Genomic DNA, 26354 nt, shown 5'->3' on the forward strand with positions numbered 1-26354 from the left:
TTAGTATCAGAAGATTATTCTTGTATTTTCATTATATCAATATATTGTGATATTTTTACTGACATATAAAAGAAATTACACTACTGTAAGGAGCAAAACTTGATTTTTGACATTCCCCAAAAAGGCAAACAGTCTGAGAGTCCTGCTACTCCAAGTCTCTGTACCAGACCCAATATCAACCCCCTTGAAGTAACCTTAAGCCGTAGGTAATTATACCACATCTCGGTGGAAAACCGAGATGTTCCTAGTAGTGGTCCTGACAAATAGCATCTGTATCAGCAACAGGAATTTGAGAGAAAGCCTTCCCATCTCTACTGGTACAGGATCTTTGTGCTGCTGAGAGACTTTCCAAAGGGGAAGCCCCTCAGTTAAAGAGCCTTGCTCTTGAATTTGTGCTGGAGAGGAAGGACTCTGGTGTTAGGTCTTTCCCTCCAGTGAAGGAAAGTTTATGATTAGGCTGTACCAGAAACAAACAGCAGTGTAAAACTAAAGAACAGTGTTCTACTACTATTAGGCAGAGGGAAAATTGGAGTGAATTTATCCTCTGCTTTGTAGAGTTCCTAAACTGGGGGAGAGATCAAATTCAGCAGCGCTAAAGCAGTCTTTATAAAAAAAAGCCTGCCGAAAATGTTGATGCTGTGTCCCATCACGCTAAGACAGCAAGCTTCAGGAAGTCTTCAGCACCCAGAGCCCGCTTGTTTCAGTGCCTTCAGAGACGACGAGGATTTCTTAGGCAGACCCTTGACTGAGACAGCTGAAGCTAAAATCGGGCCTGCTTACACTGAAACATGAGCTGGGAAGGCCTCACTGGGCCCATGGTCTAGACAAAGCTGGAAAGTAATGCGGTCATTTGCACCAGCAGCTGAAAACCAAAGAACACATTCTGATGGATGAGGTTTGGGGGTGGCTGTTTATTTTGTGTATGGGGTAGTGATCGCGGAGGAGGAGGTTGCTAACACCAATAAATGCAAAGCGAAGCACAACATTTTTGATTGGGTTATCTGCTGTGGAGCTTGAGCTCCACTATCCTTGGGTTCAGCACTGCTTGCAGCACCCTAACAAGCAAGCTGCATCATTCACAATCCTGGTACTTACAAGCTCAGACAATGAATGACCAGCATATCCAACACCAGGAGGGAACAGTGTCTCACTATCGTAACAAAGGCACTCTAGGCCAATAAAACATCCACTGTGTATTTTGCACAGAAACGGAAAGAGACTTGTATTGCCAACATAGATTCTTCAGGCATACAACAGAATAGAAAGATAAATGAATCGTAAGCAACATCTAGTTTTACGCCTGTGGAAATGAAAATTTTACCAGGGTCAGATTAAAACAAATCCACAGAAAGGATAACTTTTGATTAGTTATCCTGGAAGGGATTAAATGTATGCTTCTAATTTGTCCTTTGTCCTTACACATGTAAGTATAACCCAAGCGGGCAAAAGTTCTCACTCCAATCATCTGATGTTCACAATCACCCAAAGTACAGACAAACATGAAGACGACAGCTATAGACAAAGCCTCATGAAAGATCCAGCGTCCAGGTTTCCTGTTTCCTGGAAAGTGCTTAGACTACCTAATTTTCATGCAGTAGACAAATAATCCTGAGAAGAGTGCTGTTCGATCAGCATTTTTATTAGAATAAGCAAACAACCTAATTCAGATTGCATGTCCAGGAGACTCACAAGAAGTGCTAACTTTTTCTAAGAAACTTAAAACTGTTCATTAAGTCTGTCTGGATCTGACCTACATTATACTTAACGCACTCTGGTAAATAAGACCCAGTTGCTGAAGCCAGCAACTTTTTTCTTTTTTCATATTAGAAAGCTGCTTCCTAATCTTTAATTTCTAAGGGTGATAAATGTAGTTTCCATTTAAACCTGTCACTCTAAAGGTTTTTTTTTTTTTGGGGGGGGGGGGGAAGGAAGAGGAAAGGGTAAAAAAATTAGCTGAAAGTACTATAGAATAAACACTTCAAGATGTTGTTCACTAGTTGTATTAGCTCAGCCAATCATAATTCTCCCACCAACATACTCTTTATCAGAACAGTAATAGTACTTCATTTCGATGAAATCAGAAGGCAGCCTCTGATGATAAGTGTTAGAAAATAAATTTCTTTTAAAATACCACACAACAGTGCTGCTTTGCTACTAGTCTTTCATTCCCTGGCTTTGCTTGACATATCAGATTAACAACTGAAATTAAAAGTACCTCAGTGGCAGGAGACTACCATCCCTATCACTAAGAAACATCAGTTTTTCAGGTTATGACCATTACTTGTCCCGTTCCTGCCCAAAATCTTTTTAGAATTGCTTCAGTGCGAGATCTGTGTTTGCAAATAAACTTAATTGGTATTGATCACACCCAAAAAGCTTATTTATGCATTAAGCATAAAGATAGTCAGAGCACAAATTTGGCTTGTATGTGTGCTGAAAAAAAAGGAAGAAGCAATAAAATATACGTGAACACAGATGATGAGGGTCCCTGTAGACAATTTAGAGAATGGTACATTTGGACATATAAATTATTTTGATTTGTGTACACTCTGAAAACCTTGAAAAAAATAATGGGAAAGACAGAAAGAGAAGTATACTTTCAAGAAGAGCTACATAACCTTAGGGAAAAAAAAAAGACAGCATCAAACCTTAGGGGCTAGCGTGATAGCGCACAGAGAAGGCCCCTTAGATTTTGGCTGTATCCTACACCACACACATTTTTATCTCCCAGAACTTAGACTGATACCCAAGTTTTTATCATTCGTTTTGTGTCCTCTCCTCACACTTCCATTTTCAATCAAGAATCCAGAGAGCTTATGCAAGAGCTAGGCACATTTCTGCTCATCTGAACCAGAGTTCTGGCATGGACGTCTGCAGACATTACAGCATTATAGAGTTTCACGGGGTCTGTCAGATTTTTAGACAGGCTTCAGTGGCAGCTGTCAGGTGTTTTGAAAATGTAAATTTCATGTTTAAGCAGTTCCTAAAAAGAAGAAGAAAAAAGGCAATTAGACCCTTAAACCAGATCTATCATAGATTAACTAAAAAGCTAGAATTGTTAGAAAGCAATGGGAATGTGCAAAACCATGCAGCTTCTCTCACATAGCGAAATATGAAGTTACATGCTTACCAGAAGAGACACAGAGGCTCATACATTTCTATACTGCAGAGGTTAAAGGCTCAACAGTGCACGCAAGCAACAACAGAAAGATCTCCTCACTTTGATAAACTCATTTCCATTTAGCCAATGTCTTATGTAAACCCATATTTTTAGTTCAGGGATTCTCAAATGATCATTTCAGACACATTAAAATTTTCCAATGGAAGGACACAACCATAGGTAGCAAATATAAACCTACTGACAGTAGATCAGCTTTTTAAATTACTTTTTGTGGATTCCTCAGAAGGTATCCACAAACCTCAGGTTGAAAACCATTAATTTACTGCTTCTGACCTTGCAAAGACCTCTGCTCACCTCAAAACTTTATGCCGCAAGCTTTATATAGGTCTTCAAAAACCTACTTTATTTTTGAAAAACACAACATATGCAGTAAGCTGAAAAATATCACTGCACATTTACTGGTAAGCAGATTTTACTTAATTTTTACCAACGCCAGCAGTTCACTGGATTGTATTACAGTGATTCTTCAAGGACTACAGAGCAATTTGCAGGAAAAACATCAGTCCGACATTTCAACCAAAGCCTCTAATAGAAACCCCAACATTCATACTCAGAAAAAGAAATCAGCAAAAGTCCCACCTGAACAAATAACCCAAATCCAAAGAACTACTGAATGGATAAAAGGCCTGTATTCATTTGCCAAGTGATGAAATATAATAAAAATGTGAAATTAAGTACTTAAAACTACTAAATAGTCAGAATTGTTGTAGACCGAGGCTATTTTTCAGTCTAAATACCATATGGGTGGATGTGTTTTTCTTTCATTTACTGGAAACAAAAGTCATGCTATGTCAGCATACAGACTGCTAAAGAAATCAAGGAGGTTAGTTAAATACATGTTAAAACGTTAGAGAGAAAAAGGACATTCCTTAACGTATTTAGTCTTCCTGCAAAGTTGCTGAAAAAAAAAGGCAACTAGTTCACAGAAAAAAAAATTAAAGGAAATGAGAAGATCTCATGAATTTATGAAGTCAAACAGTCAAATCTTAAAAAGACAGTATGAAAAATAAAAGCAAACACTGAAATAAGAGGGAGAATTCAGAAAAAGAATGAAGAAAAAAAATAGTAACTATCCATGCATAAGTCTCCATCAGTAAAGCATACAAGAATGAAGGGAAAGATTATCATACAAAGAAAAATACTGAAAATACTAATTCTGCAGCTATCTCACTCAAGGGTGATTTTTAAGTTAAACATAGAGGCCACACTGTCTTATCAAGAACTCAAGAAGTCTTCTAGAAGAAACATATGTTACTTCTGAAAAACAAGTTGGGGCTACATTGTAAAACTAGAGAACTGCAAAGTTGGCAAATGTAAAAGAAAAATAACTCACTCAAAGCAGAATTTTCTGGCATTAAATATGATGTTAGGCTGCCCTCTTCAACCATGAATTTGAAGGATTCACGTCCTTTCTTGAATAAATGCTTCAGTATTTGTAAACCATCATGGAAAGTGAAACTACAGAAGTATGAGGTGATCTATCAATAATTAGTGTTCATTCAAATGTAATGGTATCAGACACGAACCCATTTCTGAGTGAATGCTCACCACAGCGCATTCTTTGTACGGATGCTCCTATCCAATGAGAAATACGCACAGCTGATGTGCAAGTCTGTCAAACTGCTTTTGAAATAGTTCAAATTGCCATACTTGGGCCATAAGATTCCTTTCCTCCCATAGCTCAAAATATAGAAGATAAACAAAATGCTACCTCTGTTTACTTCCCCTGTAGATCTTAGAATGGTATTACAGTGGTAAAAATTTTTGAAGGACACACACACGAGAAAAGCAAAGCTCAAGTTGTTCTTAAAAAATTTATGCAGAATTCAGGAGATCTCTGCCACCTCCTGAGCTGTGTGAAAGGACTTTCCCAAAGTCTGGGCTTTGGAACTTTTTTCCCCCGCAGACCATACTCATTCAACTGGCTTGTGAAATGTGGCACTTTATTTTAAACTTGATTATATACCTTCTTACCTAGCTACAACTCACGAGCCAGAAATAAAAAGCAACTCAGGGACAGAGGATTAACTTCCTTGGAGCAATATTAGATTAAGTGGCAGCATATAATCAGACCAGAGGATAAGTCAAGAACTAATACAGAAATGCCTAAAGCTCACAAAATACGTGCACATTTCACAAACAAATCTGGACACGCTTGGTTGACGTTGCTGTGTAGCTGTATTGACTGTGCAGTATACTGAGCAACCTGCGTATCAGATGGCTCTCTTTTAGCCATACCCCTCTCCTTCTCCCTAGAAAGCCAATTTATGCAAAATAGAAAACTACAAAATTAGAATTGTAGCACTCAGACGCTGCATTGGTACAATTGATCTTGCATCACAAATCCTGTGGGGACATAATGTGTCTCAATGCAAAAAAAAAAAAAAAAAAAAATTTGAAAGTCTGACTCCTGGAGAACTCTGACATGTATTATTTTCAAACAGATCAAATTCTACAATATTTCAGGAAAGAATTACTCATTCAGCAATGTAGCAACTTTTTTGCTAAGATCTGGCAGGGCAGGGAAGGAATAAAACAAGTAACTCCCAAAAGGCAAGTGATTCTACTAGAAGACATAAACAAAGATAAACTATAGGTTTTTCTGTGCATCTGAATTACTTTAGCATTGAACAGCATGTGTAGCTTGAAGGTTTCCTTCTTTTGGCTTCAGACTTACATTATAATTTGATTAAGCCAGGTCTCTAAGGCTTTCCTGGTTTTCAGAAGAAACAAATTTGTACTCTGAAGTAGCATATCAATGAAATCATAATACATTACCCTAGCAATTGGAATGTTTCAACATAATAATCCATACAGTGATAACTGAAGTCACAATTAAGTATTTAATCTTGTAAACTATCAAACGAACATAGCAAGTGATAGAAAAATTGAGGACAACGTGACACGAAAATGCTTTCCCAGTCCCCCTGTGTAAATTAGAGCAATTTGCTTTCCATTTCACACTTCAGCCATGGAAACAGGAAATACAGCACATTTCTTTATGTAATAAGGAATTCCAAACCTTCAGACCTATCTCAGCGTAGGCCCCCAAAAGTAAATGGCCAGAGCAAGAAACAGCCCTCTGCTTTACTTTAAAAGCATTCATAAATCTCTCCTTGCCTTGAGGACAGCTCTTAGTGCTCCTAAAGCTCAGGCCATCACATCATTAATTCTGCCTCGCCCTCCTCAACAAATATTTCTGGAGCGATAGGTGGTAACTAAGAAGTACACGCCCCAAAGCCTTTACCACAGGCAGAATTGGGAAATTCAGTTTTACCTTTTAACAGGCAAACGATAATGCAATAGACAAATATATAGTCAAACACAGCAGAAAAAGTAAATATCCACTTCATTCCCTGCAAACTAACTTCAATGAAAGTAGGCAATAGAAACTTGGGTCAAGGCACTGCACTGCAGATGAGTCACAATTCACTTGATCAAAATCTTTTGCCTCCCTTTCTCCTTTATAATCATTCGGGGAAGGACTCGGCTTAATTAGCTAATTTCCCCATTGTATGGTCGTTTTCCAATAGAAATAATTTCAGATTTCCTTTGTCTGAGGTTCCAGTTTTATGGCCTTGGGATATTAAAGTAAATTCAGATATTTTAGATAAGCCACTGTAGCCCTGTCCTGTCACTGTGTAATAATCATAACACCTAAATCATGGTAGAAAGAGTTTAGTGTAGTTTACAAGATGCACTATGTTACACTGCAGTGAAAGGCTGCAAAAGACTGCTTACCGGAAACCAGTGTTCTTCAATACATACAGTCTCCACGTTTACAGCAGTGCCTTGCCATGCGAGGCTGAAATCATTTCTCCTTTGCAGCCTCTGGAGCAGATACATTTGTCCCTTTCTTCTCCTGCTTTGTATACATTATCAGGACAAAACCATTCTACTGCTCCATTTCAAATCCTCAGTGTAGATTTGTATTTTGAATTCTCCTTCCTCCTCCCCTCCCAAATATAAAAAAAATAAAAAGCCTGAGTACAGGTGTAACTGTAGACTACATATCCCAAATAACATCTAACTTATCTTCAAGCCAGATACTATAGTCCAGCAAACGTGCTTTCCCAATGCCAAATAAAATGTCACAGGCTTTGTACTTACCTGAAATTGCAGGGGCTCAGCACTTCTCTTGGCGTGAGCTAATTTTAGTTGTGGTAATGACTGCCTAAAGTCAGCTGACAATTCCCTAGCCTGTTTTAGCTTCGTTCTATGAGTATCATATATGCAAAGGTCTGACAAACTTACGTAGTAACTGCTTAACAAACTTAACAGGGCCAGGGAAGGCTAACTTTGAACTTTGACTAATTGTTAATGGGCAAAAACAGTAAAACTTTACCTGGGAACCAAAAGAAAGACCAAGTAAGCAGACTATTAAAAAATAGCAAAGTGCTGTAACCATGTTAGAAAAGAAAAATGTCATGGCAGTGACAGTCTCCCACTGCAAATCAGTATCAGCAAAAAGACATGGAGAACTTGCTTCGCTTCCAAGGAAAAGCCATGCAGCAATGCCATGAGTTTCTGAGATCTCATCAGATGGCATAGAAAAGTAGAGGGGAACAGAAGCCTGACTGAAAATCCCCCCTTTCCATCTCACTATAAATTAGATGAGGTCTAATCAGATTTAACCAAGCTAGCCAGACCAACTAGCTCTGGAATCCAAGACAGTCTTCATGACACACTCAAGCAAGCAACTCCCACCCATACCTTATCCAAGGTTTGAGCACACAGAAGTAGTGACACTTCACTGCCAAGTAGATGACTTTCAAAACCCTTCCTAAATCAGAGAGGGTAGGAAAAATCATGGTCATTTGCAAAGGTTTATACCAATAAGTGTTCAGTAAGAGCACATTTCTGCAGTTTTGCCTTCACATAACGAGTTAAATAAAAATACATGAACATAATCAAGGGCTGCACTTGTGTTAATGAATAAGCAATTTGTTATATTTGCTTCTTTTGTCATATTCAACTTTAGAAAGTACACATTCAAGGCTGAGGTGTAAAACATTGGTATCATCATCACACTCAGTCTGCATTGGTTTGATGTATGCAGCATTATGCCTACTTGACATACATAATGAAGACATTTGGGAACCACGGCTCATTTGAGAAGCCACTTGCACACCACTTCCAACACCAATAACAAATGCTATGTAGGCTCAGAAAGAATGCACATATTAAGTTCGCCAATTTGAGCATTTTAACTTACACATATATCCCCCTTAACAGTAGGGAACAGTGTTTTATCCCATTTCCCATATTAAAGTTTTCCATTTCTATAAAACTTCCTCATAATTTTTACTAACTACATTAAGCCATTTAACTACATCTTTCAGTAACCTTTGTGTGCTTTCAGATAACTAGTATACTTCAGTTATTTTAGTGAATATATATCTCCATATCCTGGGGCTCTATTCACATCAGTATTATCTTTAACACATGAAGTCAAAGCCAAAAATTTCAGTACAAAATCAAATTAGATGTTTAGGATTCTGTCTCTGGTGTAATTTCCAAGCTTTTTGTTTCACATCCTCTAGAATGTTTCAAATCATAGGCCCATACAGTGTCTATTCCCTCTCCAGTAGTATGATCTGGGATCCAGCAAGGGAAAGGAAAACGACAGGCAATGATTCTGGTATTACATTCAAGCTCTTCTTCCAGCTTCTTCTCCAACTGTGGCATCTGTTGAGCAACAATAAAAAGCTTTAGAAGCAGTAAAAAACAGAAGCATTCTCTTTAGAATCTAATTCAAGTGTTCAAGAGAAGTCCAAGGCTTGAGGAAATTTTGGAAAAAAGGTTAAGAGAGTATTCATGATACATGTTTTGGCTTTGATGCATTGACAAAGAATATCTAAAACTAGAAAATGGTTATTGTGTCCTGATTGGTGAGATCAAGAAAAGCGTAACTCTAAGTTCTAAAAATTCTATCAAAAAACGTAAACAATTATCCCTTAGATAAAAAACCCCACAAAATAAGAAAAGACTTTGCATGTTCCAATTCATGATTCTCTTCAGTGGGATTCTTCTTTGCAGAGAATGAAAGCTCAGCCTCCTGACTTTATGCTATTTATCACACCCCAAGTCACATGAACTATTATGTGATACTCAAAGGCCAATGCCTCTCGTAATTTCCAGTCTAACCCCAAGACAGATCCTGGGACATGTAAAATATCATACAGCCAACAACTCAAAGCAAACATTCTGCTGTCACGGTATGGTAAAGTACTGATATGTTAAATACTACTGAAATTGAGCTTTGTTGGCTCCAGCCTGTTAACACATGTATGTAAGACCCTGCAGCAGTACTGTACGAAACAGCACATAGAATCATAGAATCATGGAATAGTTTGGGTTGGAAAGGACCTTTAAAGGTCATCTAGTCCAACCCCCCTGCCTTGGGCAGGGACATCTTCCACTAGATCAGGTTGCTCAGAGCCCCATCCAATCTGACCTTGAATGTTTCCAGGGATAGGGCATCTACCACCTCTCTGGGCAACCTGTTCCAGTGTTTCACCACCTTCATTGTAAAAAATTTCTTCCTTATCTCTAGTCTGAATCTACCCTCTTTTAGTTTAAAACCATTCCCCCATGTCCTGTTGCAACAGGCCCTGCTAAAAAGTCATCCCCATCTTTCTTATAAGCCCCCTTTAAGTACTGAAAGGCTGCAATAAGGTCTCCCCAGAGCCTTCTCTTCTCCAGGCTGAACAACCCCAAGTCTCTCAGCCTTTCCTCATAGGAGAGGCGTTCCATCCCCCTGATCATTTTTGTGGCCCTCCCCTGGACCCTCTCCAACAGGTCCATGTCTTTCCTGTGCTGAGGGCTCCAGAGCTGGATGCAGTACTCCAGGTGGGGTCTCACCAGAGTGGAGTAGAGGGGCAGAATCACCTCCCTCGACCTGCTGGCCACGCTGCTTTTGATGCAGCCCAGGATACGGTTGGCTTTCTGGGCTGCCAGCACACATTGCTGGCTCACATCCAGCTTTTCATCCACCAGTACCCCCAGGTCCTTCTCGGCAGGGCTGCTCTCAATCCCTTCATCCCCCAGCCTGTATTGATACCAGGGGTTGCCCCGACCCAGGTGCAGGACCTTGCAACTTGGCCTTGTTGAACCTCATGAGGTTTACACAGGCCCACTTCTTGAGCTTGTCCAGGTCCCTCTGGATGGCATCCCGTCCCTCAGGCGTGTCAACCGCACCACTCAGCTTGGTGTCATCTGCAAACTTGCTGAGGGTGCACTCGATCCCACTGTCTACGTTGTTCGTGAAGATATTAAACAGTACTGGTCCTAATACGGACCCCTGTGAGACACCACTTGTCACCGGTCTCCATCTGGACATTGAGCCGTTGACCACTACTCTCCGGATGCAACCATCCAGCCAATTTCTTATCCACCAAATAGTCCATCCACCAAATCCATATCTCTCCAATTTAGAGAGAAGGATGTTGTGGGGGACGGTGTCAAATACGACTATGCAACTCTCCTTAGTTGAAGACCTACAGTCCAGCTTTCCTCCATTTGCAAAAATTGAGCAGATCTGAAAGTCAAGGGAAATATCACTATTCTTCCAGAAAAGAGCATCACCCTGTCCAGTCAGATACTCTGTCTCCAATAAGTACTTTGCAAATTCTGCTATGGATTAAGTGAGAAATGAATTAACACATCTAGACTTCAAAGAAATTTCTTTCCCATCCCAGATAGTGATTATGTTCTGAAAAAAATGAAACTTGATAGATTTAGCCATTTTTGTCCTTTGGAAAAGTTTGATGTTATGCTTAAGCAGATCAGTGCACATCCATTTGGAATTCCTTTTATTCTTACATACAGTATCTATCTCAGGGAGTAATTGTAACAGCAAGCTCCACAGGTTACTTCTATTACATGTAAAAATCTCTTTACTTTGATATCATGACATAACATTTAGATATCAAAAGGTTAAAAGGACAGTAATTATTTACAAATACAGCTCAATTTAAGTCACGAAGGACAAAAAATACATAAAAAATTCACAAAAAAAAGGAAAAAACACAATAGAACATTATTAGAAAACAAGATTGACTGAAGAAAATGTATTTCCAAAGGCTGCAGATAGCTTCCATTATCACATACATGCAGGTTGTGCCTTTGATGTAACATCCTATTATAGCTACGTTTAAGCTTACGATGGAATATTTTAGGAAAATTATAGTCATAGATCTAATATATCAAAGAGTTCCTCTGAATATTTTTAAGCATTCTGTGCTCTGATTTCATCCATACAGCAAATGCTTTTAAACATTTTTGCTATCGCACCTTAAATAAACTACAAAAATAAGCCCACTTTGGTATCTCAAACTGAGACACCAGAAAAGGAAGGACTAAGTTGTTACAGAAATTACAAATATAGACATAGCTTAATTTTTAATGAGTAACTATGAAAATTAGTGACATCTCATGTCTATATTAGCTCAAATTAGAAAAATTCATTAATAGTTCAGCCAAAAAGAAGCGTACCCTTGAACCAAACAGTCAAACTAGTTTTTAAGCTAAACCTCTCAGTAGCATTAGGTGTTATAATCATACTGTATTTTATATCAAGCCAGGGTTGGGGTTTTTTTTGGTATGTCTACGTAGATATACAGTTTAGTAAACCTTTTGTACAGTATATAATCAGTTAAAATACACAGAAGCTGCGAACATGAACACTTGGTAAGAATTCTGTCATCCCACCTTGAACAAGTAGAAGTCTCTCTGCAATGACTCATAGATAAACACACCTTCCCCCAGATGCTTTCAAGAACAGAGAGGTCTTAGTCTTCCCTGAAGATCAATAAATCCAAGTTCTGTAAGCTAATCTTGGATATGAAATAAAAGCACGGTGTGACAGCACCAAATCAGACCGGTATTATTAAAAAACCTAAAGAGATCTATTGCCCTCAGTAAAAAAGAGAAAATGCATTAAAGTTTCTAGAAAATCAATTTAGTCATCGGGAGGCTAGGCATTCACAACTTCCGAAGTAAATTTAAAGGGGATCATGAGCAAACGAACGCTCAGGAAACACAGCAGTTCATATGTTTGGATCTGTTACATTTATGACAGTATTTTTATTGGAAGAATTTAGCCTAGTATTTACTGAATTTACTGAAGTTATTCTGAGCTCTATAGCTACTCTTTCTATCATAGCTGTTACTAATTCATCCCACTTTATACTATTACATTTAAAGTTAAGCCAGTATTTCTGCTAGGTTTACTCAATGTTTTCCCAGGGCACTGGTTTATTTCTAGTTTACTGAAATACCTTTCTTCACCTGCACTTTTCCCCTCAGTGCAATTGCAGAATTTCTGACTGCAAATTCAAATATTTATACTGCCCTCTCTCGGAACTCAAGCTAGAGAGCACATAACATTCAAACATGGCAACATCTGTAGCACAAGTAACATCGTAGTTCTCACGAATATGCCACCCACAGAAGTAGGTGTTACAACATGAGTTACAATTTGAAACTGAAATAGGTATTTAATTCCAATGCTGTTAAAGAAAAAGCAGAGAATAGGGAAGGTTTATTATGCTTCTTGTTGCATCTTCCTGTTAATACTACAGAAGTATTATCAGTGTACGTTGTATGGTATACATCATGTAAAGCTCTTCACTCATTTCATCCCACTGCCTTAGCAAAGGAAGAAGCAATACAGAAGCATTTATAGCATATTTCTGTTTCACTCCTCCATATGCATTCAACCTATATAGAAGATTCTAATAATAAATCAAAATATCAAGAATATTTAAATATTTAAGATTTTTTTCTCTTTTCTAGTAAAAAGAGAAAAAGAAAACTAGATCAAGCCGAAAGCCAAAGTGAATGTAAAGTCTGGCTGAATTTATCGAATATATCACTAAAGCAGTCACTATTGTACTCAATTTCTACACCACTTTTGAAGAACGCATTTTCCCCAGGGACTCGATGAACATAGGCTACCAAGCCTTCCTAAAAGGCGAAGAATTTGTGGACTTGTATTCTAGCAATTATACTTGAAGTATATATCTCCCTTCTTAAACCCTCACAGTCTAACATGGGCAAGGGATTATTTCAATATACCAGCTGCTGGCCTATTTGAGATGATGCGGTTTTTGGAGAACATAAGCAAAGTTCAATACTCTCCTCTAACAAGGTTCTCAAAAATCAGCTGTACCCAATTTCCTACTCCACCCTCTCCCTGCAAACTCCTCGTTTTTTCAAGAAACAATCTATCACCTTCCCTCCAAGTAACCTGAGCACAGCAGTTTTCATTTTGGTTTTGAACTAACGGACAGAAAATACTTCTCAAAAAAACATGTATGTTTTCAGAGCTCCAGTCTGCATACTGTCACAAGTTTTACCAAGTTTTATCATGGACATTAATAAGCAACAATGAAATATCAGAATATTAGTACTAACTACCTTTGACATTCTGCAGGTTGGTTCATTTTGCAGATGAATGTACTAACGCTGAATGCCTTGGTATTAAGATAATTAAACGATGCAAAAATAGTAAGCTTACCATTTGAGGTACTCCAAAAACAACAACATTCGCATAATGGGAAAAAGAAACCTAAAATAAAATTTGAGAACAAGTCTTAATAAAAATGGCATTTATAGTTGGAGAAGTTCTCACAATTCTTTTCTTCTCTAGGTGCACTCCTTTCAACAGGAATACACCAAAAATAAGAAAGGAGATCCCATATCAACTTTTCATCACACAAATTTCCACACAAAGACAACTTCATATTGCTGAACAGCAAAAAAACTTCTACTGCCTAGCCAGGAATATGGCACCAATTCTAGTAGCACAGAAAGTATTAATTTAGAAAATACCTACATGATTTTACTCATGGCTAAGTTCTTTCCACAATGCCTGTGTATGTTAAAATGACGTATGTCTTAAGTTTGTCCCCACTTTTGTTAAATGTTAGCTAGCTATAAAAACTTGCCAGATATTCCAATGCCTGCATTCTTCTAGTCAGTGCCATGAAGTTTTCCTACGCTCCTCTCTGAACAAAGATAAAAACAGTATATTCACACTTTTCCCCCAAATTCCTGGTATCCGCTTTACCCATTACAAAATGCCACTCTTAAAAAACAAACAAACAAACAAAACCACCAACCAACAACTTTGACAGGAATAGCAGGGGAGAGGCCCACAGAAATATGACCCAAAAAAGCACACTTCATTAAAGACGCAATTGTGACTCAAACTGTGAAAAAAATCTCACTCACATGTATATAAGTTACCTTAAAGCAACACTCAAAACCAGGTAACACATTGCACAGCTAGAAAAGAACACAAGCCTAATGAAATGTCAGGTGAGATTGTGATCTTGCACATTAGGTGAATAGGAGTCTTGTTACTGACTCCACAGAATCAGCTCTCAGTGAAGCCTGACATCACAGCACCCCACATCATTCATAATGCACAAGCATGACGTAGTATGCTCGAGGAGCCTGTACTGAAAAAGGACAGCACTTCACCGAAGCACAAAACCAGCAGTGCACCATATTGTGCTGTGAGCCTAGTTTCTATGGGCTCAAGTACTTTTCTCAAAGCCCAACACAGCACCTTGTGGCCAGTCAGCATTCTGGTTCTTTCAAGAAATTATTTCCAAGTTATGGAAATCTCTCAAACATCCCAGATTCATTCTTACATACTACACCACCTACCTTCCATAAGTCTGAAATATAAAATTTGGTGTTCTGATGAACCCCATCTCTCCAGGCACGGTATCTGGAGTACCAGACTAGCCAGGGATTTAATTCATAACCAACAGCTTTGAATCCCCTTTTTGCAGCTGCTATCACCTACAAGGAAGAAAACACATCTTCACTGAAACAGAGAAAGTGTATTCATCTAAACAGGAGTACATAGTTTTATTTACAATACAAATCAAAGGAATGCACTTTTGTAAGTCACTCAGGTTTTAATTCCCAACAGATTAGTAGTAGAGTGAACAAAAACTCAGACATTTTACTATTATGATTAGTCCCATTGAAATTAATAGATACATTCAGACAAACAAAATGAACCACTTAAACATTCACAGGGTACATCTATGATTTACATAAAAGTTTAATGTAACATATTCATGACACTACCTTGGAATTAAAGACTACCAAAATTGACCACGGAGAGAACAGTGAAATACACAAGCAGAAATGCCCAGAATTAGAGCACTTAACTTATTTGAAAAACAGTGATGGGTAGGCTCTTGAGAGACCCCTGAATCAGAGCCAAAATGACCTACCAATGGAAAGAGTACGAAAGTAATCTGTTGACTTACATTTAAAAAAATGTAGATCAAAAATTTAAATGTGGGCTAAAAAAACTGAAAAAAAACCCACACATAAATCTCACAGTATAGCTTTCATCCAATGCTAAGCGTCACATATCATTTTAAAAGGCAAAAGGTAATTCAGATAACAAATAGGTTTTCAAAGACATTCCTCTAAATTAGACCCTAAGATTTAGAATTGTTAAACTGTATTGCAAGTGTCTTCAAACAAGATCAAAGCCTACTGATTTTTTAGGGGGAAAAAAAAAATTAAGGAAATACAAAAAGGCACTAGTTTCTAGATTTAAGGTTTAAGTCACAATTTAAAAGGTTACTGCCAAGTTCTAATCAGGAAAAGGCCCCATGAACCACGAATTACAGAACAGGAAAGGTGAAATCAGGAAAAAGTACACATTTCTTAATAGAACTTATCGAACAGCGTGGACAGTGTGTTTCACACTATTAAAATAATGCATCTTCCATCATGCACACAGCATTTGCAAGTTCAACTTTTTTTGGGACAGACGCATTAAGGCAACACCAAGCATTCAATTTTAGGCACCTGGCGCTCCAAATAGTTTTCAGTCTCCATTTAGCCACACACATATATATATATATATGTACATATACATAAAATCAGAATTAAACACGCAGTACCTAGTCAAATTAGATGCCGCCTCAGATGAGGGTCAACAGCCAGAATGCTGAGCAGAGAGGACATCAGAAACTGCAGTTCTCTTGTACCTATGTGCTTTTCTCTGTTTCCTACTCAGGCACAATTCCTTCTAAACCACCTTCACAGATCTGGATTTCCAAATCAAATTTTTTAGTGTGGACAAATGGTTGACTCATTCACATGAAATATGGACAAAGGTAGCATTCAAGAACTTGTTTCCATTAAAAACCCACTTACTGCGCCATCCTGTTGCTAAAACTGACTTGAAGATGGTTATGAAATGGTATGCAGAACATTACAACCACAAAAAAACACATACAATTCTCCACTATACCCTCACCACCACATTTCACAAACTGGGTTCAATGTCCTGGAAGCACAGTATCACTTTGGCTTTGGTGATTCTCACCATTTCTCTTGGTAATTATTCTAGTTTCACCACATCGATTTTGAAGCAGGGCAGCCACCACTGCACAAAGGTGTGAAGACTACAGTTTTAACAATACCAGGATTTTTATTTTCGTAATTCATCACTCATTTCTGATTCTCTTTTGTTCTTCTATCGCCTTTATACAATAAGCATAGAGCTGCAGCTCCAAAAGCACCGTGCTATTTAATCTCACGGACTCACATGCTGGGGCTATGAACCTACGTGGAATCACAGATCTTTGGCAATCACAATACCAATACTTCAATTGCATCTTTTCACGTGAATGCAGTGCAGTTCCCTCCAGCCAACAGGATGAGGTTATCATTTCGTACACTACCTTGTCAAGCTGCAAGTAAGACTGGAGCAAAAAATATTAATTACTCACCTAAACTGAACGTAAACCTTTCTCAGCTTTGAGCCTTTTCATAAGACTTCAGCAAAAACACTGGGTGCCAGAGACAAGACATTCATAAACATGAGAAAACAACAGCAGCCACGGCTAGAGCATTTGGCACTTTTTTGAGAGGTGATATAAAAGGAAGGCGATGACTGTAACTTACAATACGGCCATCCCCGCTACCAATGTCAACTAGGGAGCCGCTTCTGTTTTCTAACATTTTCAGCACATTCTTGATCTGAGATGAAGTTGCAGGAACGAAGGGCAGGCACACTTTCCTCAGAGCCGGGGTCACGAAGGGGGTGACTACAGCATAGAGTGCCACCAAGGTCCCACTGACACCAGCGGTGACCAACAGCCCCCACCTCCTCCTTCTGGAGCCACCGTCACAGTCCTCTTGTGGGCCTGCTGCGTGGCTCTCGTTCGCTAGCACCTTGGACATCACACCTAGAGACAGATGTTAGAGAGTATTTTCTCTAATAGCTTTATTACGTGCTCACTTAAGACAAAGCAGTATACCATATCAAAGAGATAGGACATCAGGAAAAAAAACCTGATATCCCCTTAGCTGATTCCTCAGCCCTAGGGAAATGTTACTACTACTGCTGCTGCTTTTGAGAAGCTGAAGCGCTAGGTTAATTTTTCAGCGCAGGAAAGCAGATTCCATTTAAACCCGTAGTTCTTCCCACCCGACCGGGCAGGAGCGCGCCCCGGAACAGCTCAAGGGTGGCGCAGGCAGCGACCTCCCACCACGGGCCGCCCGGGAGCCCGCGCTCAGAGAGACGTCCCCGAGCAGGTATTGTTCTTCCCTTCGGGAGGAACTTTCCTCCAGAGCACAACGCCCCCACCCACACAGCCGCCCGCCCAGGTACCCTACCACCGCCGAGCTCCCTCACAACCAACGGGGAGCCGCTCTCGGCCGGCAGTATTTATAGGGGAGGGCAATACCACTTCGTCATGCGGGGGGGGACCGAAACCTTTCTGACGGCGCTTCGGCGGGGAGCGGTGCGCACCCTTCCGCCGTATGTCTGTCCTTACTCCTTCGCGTTCACGTCACCCGGTGCAGGCCGCTAGTGCCGCGCTTGGCGCCCGTATTCTACCCAATATAGTATCCTTCTCCCCTCCCGCCCCAGCTGGGGGACGGGGCCGCGAGTTCCGCGCAACTCCCACCGTGCCGGATGCTTCCAGAAAGCTCCGCTGGAGGCGCCATATAGGTCCCGCCCGTGAAATGTGTCGCGCGGCTGCCGGCTGCGCAGGCGTGCGCGGACGAGCGTGCTGCGTCACGGCGCGGCGGGCGCGGCTGCATCCGGCTCGTGCTTGCCCGGTGTGTGGGAGCAGCGGCAGCCATGTCGGCCATGGGGACTTTGGCGTTTGATGAGTATGGGCGCCCCTTCCTCATCCTCAAAGACCAGGAGCGCAAGACGCGCCTCATGGGGCTTGAGGCGCTCAAGGTGAGCGGGCGGCCGCTGGGGCCGCCGATCGATCCGCGGGCCCTCGCTGGGCGGGCCGCGCCGCGCCATGCCGCCGTTAGGGGCGGGGAACGGGCGCCGTTAGGCCTCGGCGAGAGGATGGAGCCTGTTCGAGGTGGTCCTGCGCTTGTCTTCTGCCCCGTGCCAGGCGCAGGGCGCCTGAAGTCTGGTTTAGGCCCGCAGGTGTGGGAGGGATGGAGGGAGAGAGAAGGCAGCATGGCCCCTGGGGCTGGGAATCCGCCACCCGCGGCGTAGCGTCTGTGGGGTCTCCGTGGCGTGAGTCCGCTCCCGAGTCGCGTGGCTTCGGGGTCGTCTCCCCGGTGGGTGCGGCGCGCCCCTCCTGGTGGCTCCTGGTCGCCGCGGACAGGGAGGCTTCTCGCAGCCCCCTGCCTTAGACTCCCCCGCCCCCCCGTCTGAAGCTCGGTTGTTGTTCCCAAGAAAGGCCGTGGCTGAGCGAGTAGGCAGCCATGCGTGTGGTTTAAATACTGATGGAAGAGTGGAGCAAAGGTATACTGGCTTCTCCTTCTAGCGTTGCTTGCTTCTGTTGCTTCCCTGCTTTAAGCCTTCGGGCTGTCATTTTAGCTGCTCTGCTTTTGCATGCTTCAGCGGTGCAAGTGCAAGCTGTGCAAGAAAAGCGATGGGAAATGTTTCTGGCATAAAAACAATACGCATATATTGATTCCCCCCCCCAGTTGTAATTGTCTGTTGTCAGTTAAATTACTTTAAATTAGCTTTTTTCCCCCTATATTCTTCTTAGCTTAATATTATGAATTTGGGATGCATGATAATGATTTAATTTATTTCTCCTTTGTTTTGTAGTCTCACATAATGGCAGCAAAGGCTGTAGCAAGTACTCTGAGAACATCCCTTGGGCCCAATGGTAATAATGAAATAATTTTAATGGTTATTTCTCAGTAATTTGGGGGGGGGGGGGGCGGTTCTAGATTTTCCTTAATGCTTTGAATTTATTTTTTTAGGCTTGGATAAGATGATGGTGGACAAAGATGGTGAGGTGACTGTGACAAATGATGGTGCTACCATCCTGAATATGATGGATGTGGATCACCAGATAGCCAAACTTATGGTGGAGCTGTCTAAATCTCAAGATGATGAGATTGGGGATGGAACTACTGGAGTTGTTGGTAAGACAAGATGTTAAATTTAACTTAGCTTTTCCAGCTTTAAAATCAAGCTTCTTCAGCTATTTTAAGAAATTTTGTGTAAAGTAACAGTAACTTTTCTGTAGCGTGTTTTTAGAGTATTTACTGCTTCAGTATTCTTGTCAGTTCTTGTATTAGAAGTCTTTTAATCAGAAAGACACTTTTGTGTCTTTTCTAAGTATGGTCACATTTTAAGTTAGTGTTGAGAGTCCTCTTTGTACTTTCAAAATTTTTCTGCATAATTTTCTTCCATAATCTTCTATCTGTCCCGCCTTGGTGCCCATGCTTCTTTTTGGTCTAACATAATGCAGTTTTCTTTCTAAGCATAACAAGTAGGGGATTGTTTAGGGTTATTTTGTCATTTAAGAAACCTTGAACTGTTAAAATACTACAGAAAAAAATCAGAAGGCGTACTTTTTAATCTTTTGATAATGCATTAAAAATGATGCTTCAATCTGTGGAAGAGTAAACATTATTTTAAAATTTTGTTTTATAGTTCTGGCTGGAGCGTTATTGGAACAGGCGGAGCAATTACTAGATCGTGGTATTCACCCTATCAGAATAGCAGACGGTTATGAGCAGGCAGCCCGCGTTGCTATTGAGCATCTAGACAAAATCAGTGACAGCTTTCCAGTTGATCCACAGAACATTGAACCTCTGATCCAGACCGCAAAGACAACGCTAGGCTCTAAAGTGTAAGTCACAAAAACTTCAGAAGAATATTTAAGTTTTCCTTAAAAACGTTTTGCGTTGAAAGGAGAAAGCCTGGTGTTCTGATGGATTATTAAATTGCGTGTGTTATTGCAGTGGCTGCTGAAGGCTCTTTTATGTTTTATTTTGATTAATTGCTCAATGGACTCATGTCTCGGGATAAGAAATTGTGAATCCTTCTTTTCTAAAGGGTCAATTCCATGAGGTTAAACAGCTGCAAAATAATTTCATTCTAACCTGTTGGTTCCAGATTTCTGCATCATAGCAAATTCCAAGAGTAATGTAAACCTTTTAAAAATAATTATGTGTTATATTGCAAAGGTTTGTTTTGGTGGGTTTTTTATTTCCGTAAAAAAAATTTTTGTAGGATAGTTCCATAAATGCATTTTTCATTATAGGTTCTGTGTGTAGTATATAAATTCAGACATTGTAAAGTTTTCCTTTGCAGAGCTGTCTTAACAGTGGTTTCTGTGACTTGAATGTTTCTTAGTAGTTAATTATCCTCACTTGTTTCAAATCTGTATGTTGAGACTATGTCCACAAAGACTACCTAGACAAACCATATTGCGTGTTCTGTTTTCTGCTGTATTTAACATCTTTTATTTCTGTGAACAAACACCCTCTTTTAATGGAGCATACAAAAATCGTTAGCTATAGTGATATTTTTTTCTGTTCAAGATTGATAGAATTACTTTTTTCTTCCAAATTGTGGAAATGTAATGCAACTTCATTGTATTATTTTAAACCTAGAGTTAACCGTTGTCACAGACAAATGGCAGAAATTGCTGTAAACGCTGTACTGACAGTAGCAGATATGGAACGTAAAGATGTTGATTTTGAGCTGATCAAAGTACAAGGCAAAGTGGGAGGTAGACTGGAAGATACACAGTTGGTTAAAGGAGTGATTGTGGATAAAGATTTCAGTCATCCACAGATGCCTAAAGTAAGTGATGTCCCTGTGTGTATCTCTCATCTGTAATGGCTTAAATAAGGTTGTCTAGCCCACTTCAAATGCTGTCCTAGCATTTCTTAAGTATTTAATCAGTGTTGTAGTTTGGCTTGGTTTTTCACCCATATATCAAGAGAGAAAGGGGAGAGGAGCATTAAATTCTTAATGTTGGAAGAGTCCAAGTTAGAATTTACAACAATCTTTAGAAACTGAGAAATGATTGGGGGGGGGGGATTACTGTACAACTAAGTGAGGACAGGTGCAGAGTTCTCTGTTGAAGCAGAAATAATCATCCATAGTTTGTAATATGCTTAAGACGCTTAATGCAACTCAGTATCAAGAAATGCTTCTTAACCATGATGAGTTGCCATGTTGTCCTGCTTGGAACACCTCAGAAGCTGTCCTTTTATTGTATTTGGTGTAGGTAAAGTCTCCAAGTCTTTGTGCAGCATACTTCAAGAAAGATGGGGGCAACTTAAAATTTTCTACTATTCTAAAATATTTTTCTAGTAGGTGACACTGTTCATCCTACAAAGAGGAAGACTGGTGGAAAATGTCTGTCATGTAGTATATAAAAGGTAGCTGTAAAGATGAGTATGTAGTATTCTCCATGGTCACAGTGGATAGGGCAAATAATGGTTTCATTGAAGCTTTTTTTTGTTTTTTTGAACATTAAACTATAAAAAGACATCACTGGCAAAGATTTGTTAAGGGCTTAAACAGTGTCTTGAAGTTGTGGAATTTGTTCCAAGTGGGTTATAGAGACTTGATGGAATTATTTGGGTATAGTTTTACTTTAGTCAAATGATCTCCAAGTGTCCTCCTATCCCTGTGTTTTTAAAGATATGTCTGTATGTTTTGCAAATATAAGAAAGAGGTGTTACTGAGGTCAAGACTCAACTTTTTTTTTTTTTTTTTAAATTGTACAGGAGCTTAAGGATGCTAAAATTGCAATTCTTACTTGTCCGTTCGAACCACCTAAGCCTAAAACCAAGCATAAGCTTGATGTCACATCTGTGGAAGATTACAAGGCACTGCAGAAATATGAAAAGGAGAAGTTTGAAGAGATGGTGAAACAGGTAGTCTTTAAGATTATTTCTGGTTTCTACATTTTTCATAGCCTTTACACAAAATAGCATAGTGCATTGATTTATTTCTGGAAATGAGCTAATAATCATGATAGGAGGCAACATACAAGCAATTGCAAGGCCATGAATGAAAGTTAAGTTTATGTGAGAAAGAGATACCACCCTGGTGTGAAATTTACTTTGATCTTTAGGTATGCCCGATGGTTCTTTTTCAGACTTGTGTTTTGAGAAAATTAGGAGAATTAAAACCATGAAGAGATTGTTTTTCATTCCTGTGTTAGTTCTGATCAGAAGATTGATGTTGTGTGTTGTTTTCAGATAAAAGACACTGGTGCAAACCTGGCTATTTGCCAGTGGGGTTTTGATGACGAGGCAAATCACTTGCTGCTCCAGAACGAGCTGCCTGCTGTTCGTTGGGTTGGTGGACCTGAAATAGAAGTAAGTAAAATCTTCTAAAATTGGACTTTGTAACAATTCTCAAACATTTGTTAAGTAATACACTGTACCAGTTAGAAGTTCAGGCTTTCTGGGTAGAACTGCATAATCATGTGTATGGGTAGGTATTGGAGAAGAATCATTGGGCATCTAGGGGAAGAACCTACAATGAATGGGATTATGGTTTATAATTGGAGTGTATGCGTATTACTTATTAAAAGTTTTATGTGGCTAGGAATGTTTCTGCTTTAGTCTTGCTGTTTGCAGAAACAAGGCATCGCCTGAAATACTTTGAAGTGATGAGAAGATAACCTTTTGAAGTAGGCACTTGACAGATTCTCTTCCACTAGTTTTATGTTATGGAAAGCATAATGGAAATGTCTTCTCAAAGTAATTGATGGTTGTTGAACTTCAGTTAATCGCCATTGCAACTGGAGGACGCATTGTTCCTCGCTTCTGTGAACTCACGGCAGAGAAACTGGGTTTTGCGGGTATTGTCCGAGAGATCTCCTTTGGAACAACGAAGGACAGAATGCTTGTCATTGAACAGTGTCAGAATTCCAGAGCTGTGACCATTTTCATTAGAGGAGGAAATAAAATGGTGAGATGCTTAGTTTGTTACGAGTGTTTGATACATAAGTTGCAGAATGTGTGGTTTCTTTCAAAAGCATATTAACTCTTCTTGATTCTGTCTAAATTTTCCTCGCATCATGGACAAATAGAAGGGGGGGGAGAGTTGTAGGCAGTCGTGACTATGTGTTAGAAGTCACTTGTTAGATTCACATCCTATGTTTTTGAATGAAAATTCTGTTTTCTCACTATTACACCATATAGTTCATAAATATAGAAATAATTTTACCGTGGATGCTCTAATTTGTTTTTTCTCATGGGAGGGTCGCTTTTATGAGTAAAGACATATTAGCATTTTTGAAAGATTTGGTTTTATTATAGACCTAGGTATGTCACTTCTGATTTAGTCCAGTTAAAAAAAATAACTAAAAAAACCAAACCGAAACCCCCACATGCACAGAATGAGACCATTTTAAATGCTTATGTACTTAACCTGGTTCTTGATTTTACTGTTAGTGTTAAATGATATTTAGTATAGGTCAAGTCCTACTTTGAGTGAAAAACCTTAGGAAGAAAAGAGCATAACCCCTAGTCTGAAGAGTTCTTTCAGAAAGCAAAAGTACTGCGTTAAAGGTTAGCATAACTTGTTAAATCCTTCTACATCTGTTGAAGTTGGGAATGGACGTAAATTGCAATCTGAAAATAATGTTGGCATTTAAATTTAAGTGTATTGTGTCTTGGAAATATGCAAGATTGAAAACCTTATGCAAGTTTTTGTCATTTTAATTTATAGATTTAACAACTAACTTTGAAAATGTGTGGGGTTTTTTTATTCTTTCTCTGCCACTGGATGTCTAACATTTTATATTTTGAAATCGTATAACATAGCAGCAGTAGAGCTGCATTAGAGCCATGAAAAGATCCTACAGTTTTTTGCAGTTTCCATTTCTGTATTAGGAAATACATCTTCGTAGCCTTCAGTTGTGTATATGGTAAAATATATGCTATTTTATAATTCCAGATTATTGAAGAAGCAAAGCGATCTCTTCATGATGCGTTGTGTGTAATCCGGAATCTTGTTCGTGATAATCGTATTGTATATGGTGGCGGTGCAGCTGAAATTTCTTGTGCCTTGGCAGTCAGTGAAGCAGCAGATAAGGTAAGAAAGGAACAGTTACAACTTTGTGTAATTTATGAAGGGAAAATAAGGATTAAGTCCCTCTTAAGAGATTCAAAAAAAACTTCAAAGAGCTTCCAGAAAGTGCATATTATGGAACTTCCTGACATTCGCTGATAACCAATGTTAAAAGTTTTCCTTCCCCTCTCTGTAAAAAGTTGTTACCAGTACCTTTTTCCTTTTTTGATAAGAGCAGTTTAAAATTGTTTTAATTTGCAAGTAGTTATCATCCAAAGGTATTTGTTCAGCTATTGAGATGCATATTCCCAAGAAAATCCACATATCATGTATATATTTTATAGCTAGTGTGAAAATCTGCTTTTGCTAACATCAGAGTTAATAGCTGTATGAATTTCAATTTCTTTTCCCCTAGTGCCCATCTTTGGAACAGTATGCTATGAGAGCTTTTGCAGATGCCCTGGAGGTGATTCCCATGGCACTTTCGGAGAACAGTGGTATGAATCCAATACAGACTATGACTGAAGTGCGGGCTAGGCAAGTGAAAGAAAATAATCCTGCCCTCGGCATTGATTGTTTGCAGAAAGGAACAAATGGTAAGAACTGCGGTGTGGAGAAGGAGGAGCATAAGGGTTTTCTTTCTCAGAAGGTCAAAACGCTTACTATTTTGCCTCTCGGCCTTTTTTTTTTTTTTAAATTAACCAGTGCATCACTTCACTTACAAACTCCTGCCCCTTGTCATAAAGAATGGGAATGCAGGTGGATCGATACATGCATGTCTACCAGGTAGATAATGTATAATTGCTTGAAAACCTTTATTTGGTGGCAAGATTAGTTGAAGATGTTGGCTGACCTTGTGGTACAGGAATAAAGGCTACTCACTGTGAGGGAAGAGCAGGCTGTGTTTTAAGTACTGCAGTTTTAGTGATCCAGTTTACGCTGCAGCCCTACAAACAGTTGTTTTGAGAAACAGCTTGTGAAGAAGTAAACAAAAGGTTGGAAATGTCTTTAGGTAGTGTTGGTCACATCAGTACGTATGCGTATATAGACCTGTAACAAGCATGTGAAGAGCAAGAAACCAATGTGTGAAAACTTATTTTCATTTGGACATACACTTTTCACACTCTTACTCTGTTGCTTTTTTTCAGAAAAGAAGGTGGTAGATTTTGGAACACAATCTAAGACATTGTGTTTATGTACATTCATAATCCTTCTTTGATTAGGTGTTTCTGCTTTACGGCATTTGAACTTTCACTTCTTTAGTGGTTGCTCAGCTCTTAGGATGCTTCTAGTATCTGTATATGGAAACTGTACTCTTCAAAAAATAACGCAGAAAGGTGAAAAGCTACAATTAGGGAAGACTTAGTTGGGAAAAGAGTTTGGATCTTAATGTTCCAAGATCTTTGGTAAGAACCCAGACATAAAACTCTAGTTTGTACAAATTGTTTGTCAGCTATGGTAGCCAAGACTAATAATTTTAAAACGTTCTTTAAAATTACATGGCAATTACTATCTCAGGTTAGATGTATACCTGGATTTGAGGAGGGTGTCTAATTCTTCTGCTTCTTTTTGGCAGATATGAAGCAGCAGCATGTTATAGAAACCTTGATTGGTAAGAAACAGCAGATTTCTCTGGCGACTCAGGTTGTTAGAATGATTCTGAAGATTGATGATATCCGTAGGCCCGGAGAATCTGAAGAGTGAAGGTTGAAAAGCAAGAAACATTAAGGGGGCCACAGCAGTAGCGAAGACGATAGTATTCTGATGCTTCATCTTCAGCTATTTATTTTGGACACTTTTTGTTTCAGATACTGTAATGGCTAATTGTTGGAAATAAAACACAATTTAGCACTGGTGGTTTCAAGA

General features: G+C 39.4%; 2 protein-coding genes across 5 annotated transcripts; one reads left to right on the top strand and one right to left on the bottom strand.

The window, feature by feature from the left end:
• Window positions 1-1605: 1605 nt before the first annotated feature.
• Window positions 1606-18196, bottom strand: ATPSCKMT (ATP synthase c subunit lysine N-methyltransferase). Of its 4 annotated transcripts, none has more exons than XR_012672435.1 (6): window positions 18142-18196; window positions 17135-17418; window positions 14861-14998; window positions 13704-13754; window positions 7895-8869; window positions 1606-2983 (listed from the first exon to the last, which is right to left on the bottom strand). XR_012672435.1 is itself a non-coding variant. In XM_075142443.1 (5 exons), the coding sequence occupies exons 1-5, from the start codon at window positions 18179-18181 to the stop codon at window positions 8672-8674; spliced, it is 711 nt and encodes a 236-aa protein (XP_074998544.1). In that variant the 5' UTR covers window positions 18182-18196; the 3' UTR covers window positions 2990-8671. The 4 variants fall into 4 exon arrangements, 1 of the variants encoding a protein (XP_074998544.1); XR_012672437.1 differs by lacking the exon at window positions 18142-18196 and adding an exon at window positions 18029-18102; XR_012672436.1 differs by lacking the exon at window positions 13704-13754.
• CCT5 (chaperonin containing TCP1 subunit 5) lies at window positions 18117-26354 on the top strand. Its single transcript, XM_075142442.1, has 11 exons — window positions 18117-18422; window positions 19260-19320; window positions 19418-19582; window positions 20097-20295; window positions 21062-21254; window positions 22190-22339; window positions 22667-22786; window positions 23199-23384; window positions 24375-24512; window positions 24904-25084; window positions 26065-26354. The coding sequence occupies exons 1-11, from the start codon at window positions 18318-18320 to the stop codon at window positions 26190-26192; spliced, it is 1626 nt and encodes a 541-aa protein (XP_074998543.1). The 5' UTR covers window positions 18117-18317; the 3' UTR covers window positions 26193-26354.

The sequence above is a fragment of the Calonectris borealis genome, chromosome 2 (assembly GCF_964195595.1).
Source record: "Calonectris borealis chromosome 2, bCalBor7.hap1.2, whole genome shotgun sequence".
Classification (NCBI taxonomy): domain Eukaryota; kingdom Metazoa; phylum Chordata; class Aves; order Procellariiformes; family Procellariidae; genus Calonectris; species Calonectris borealis.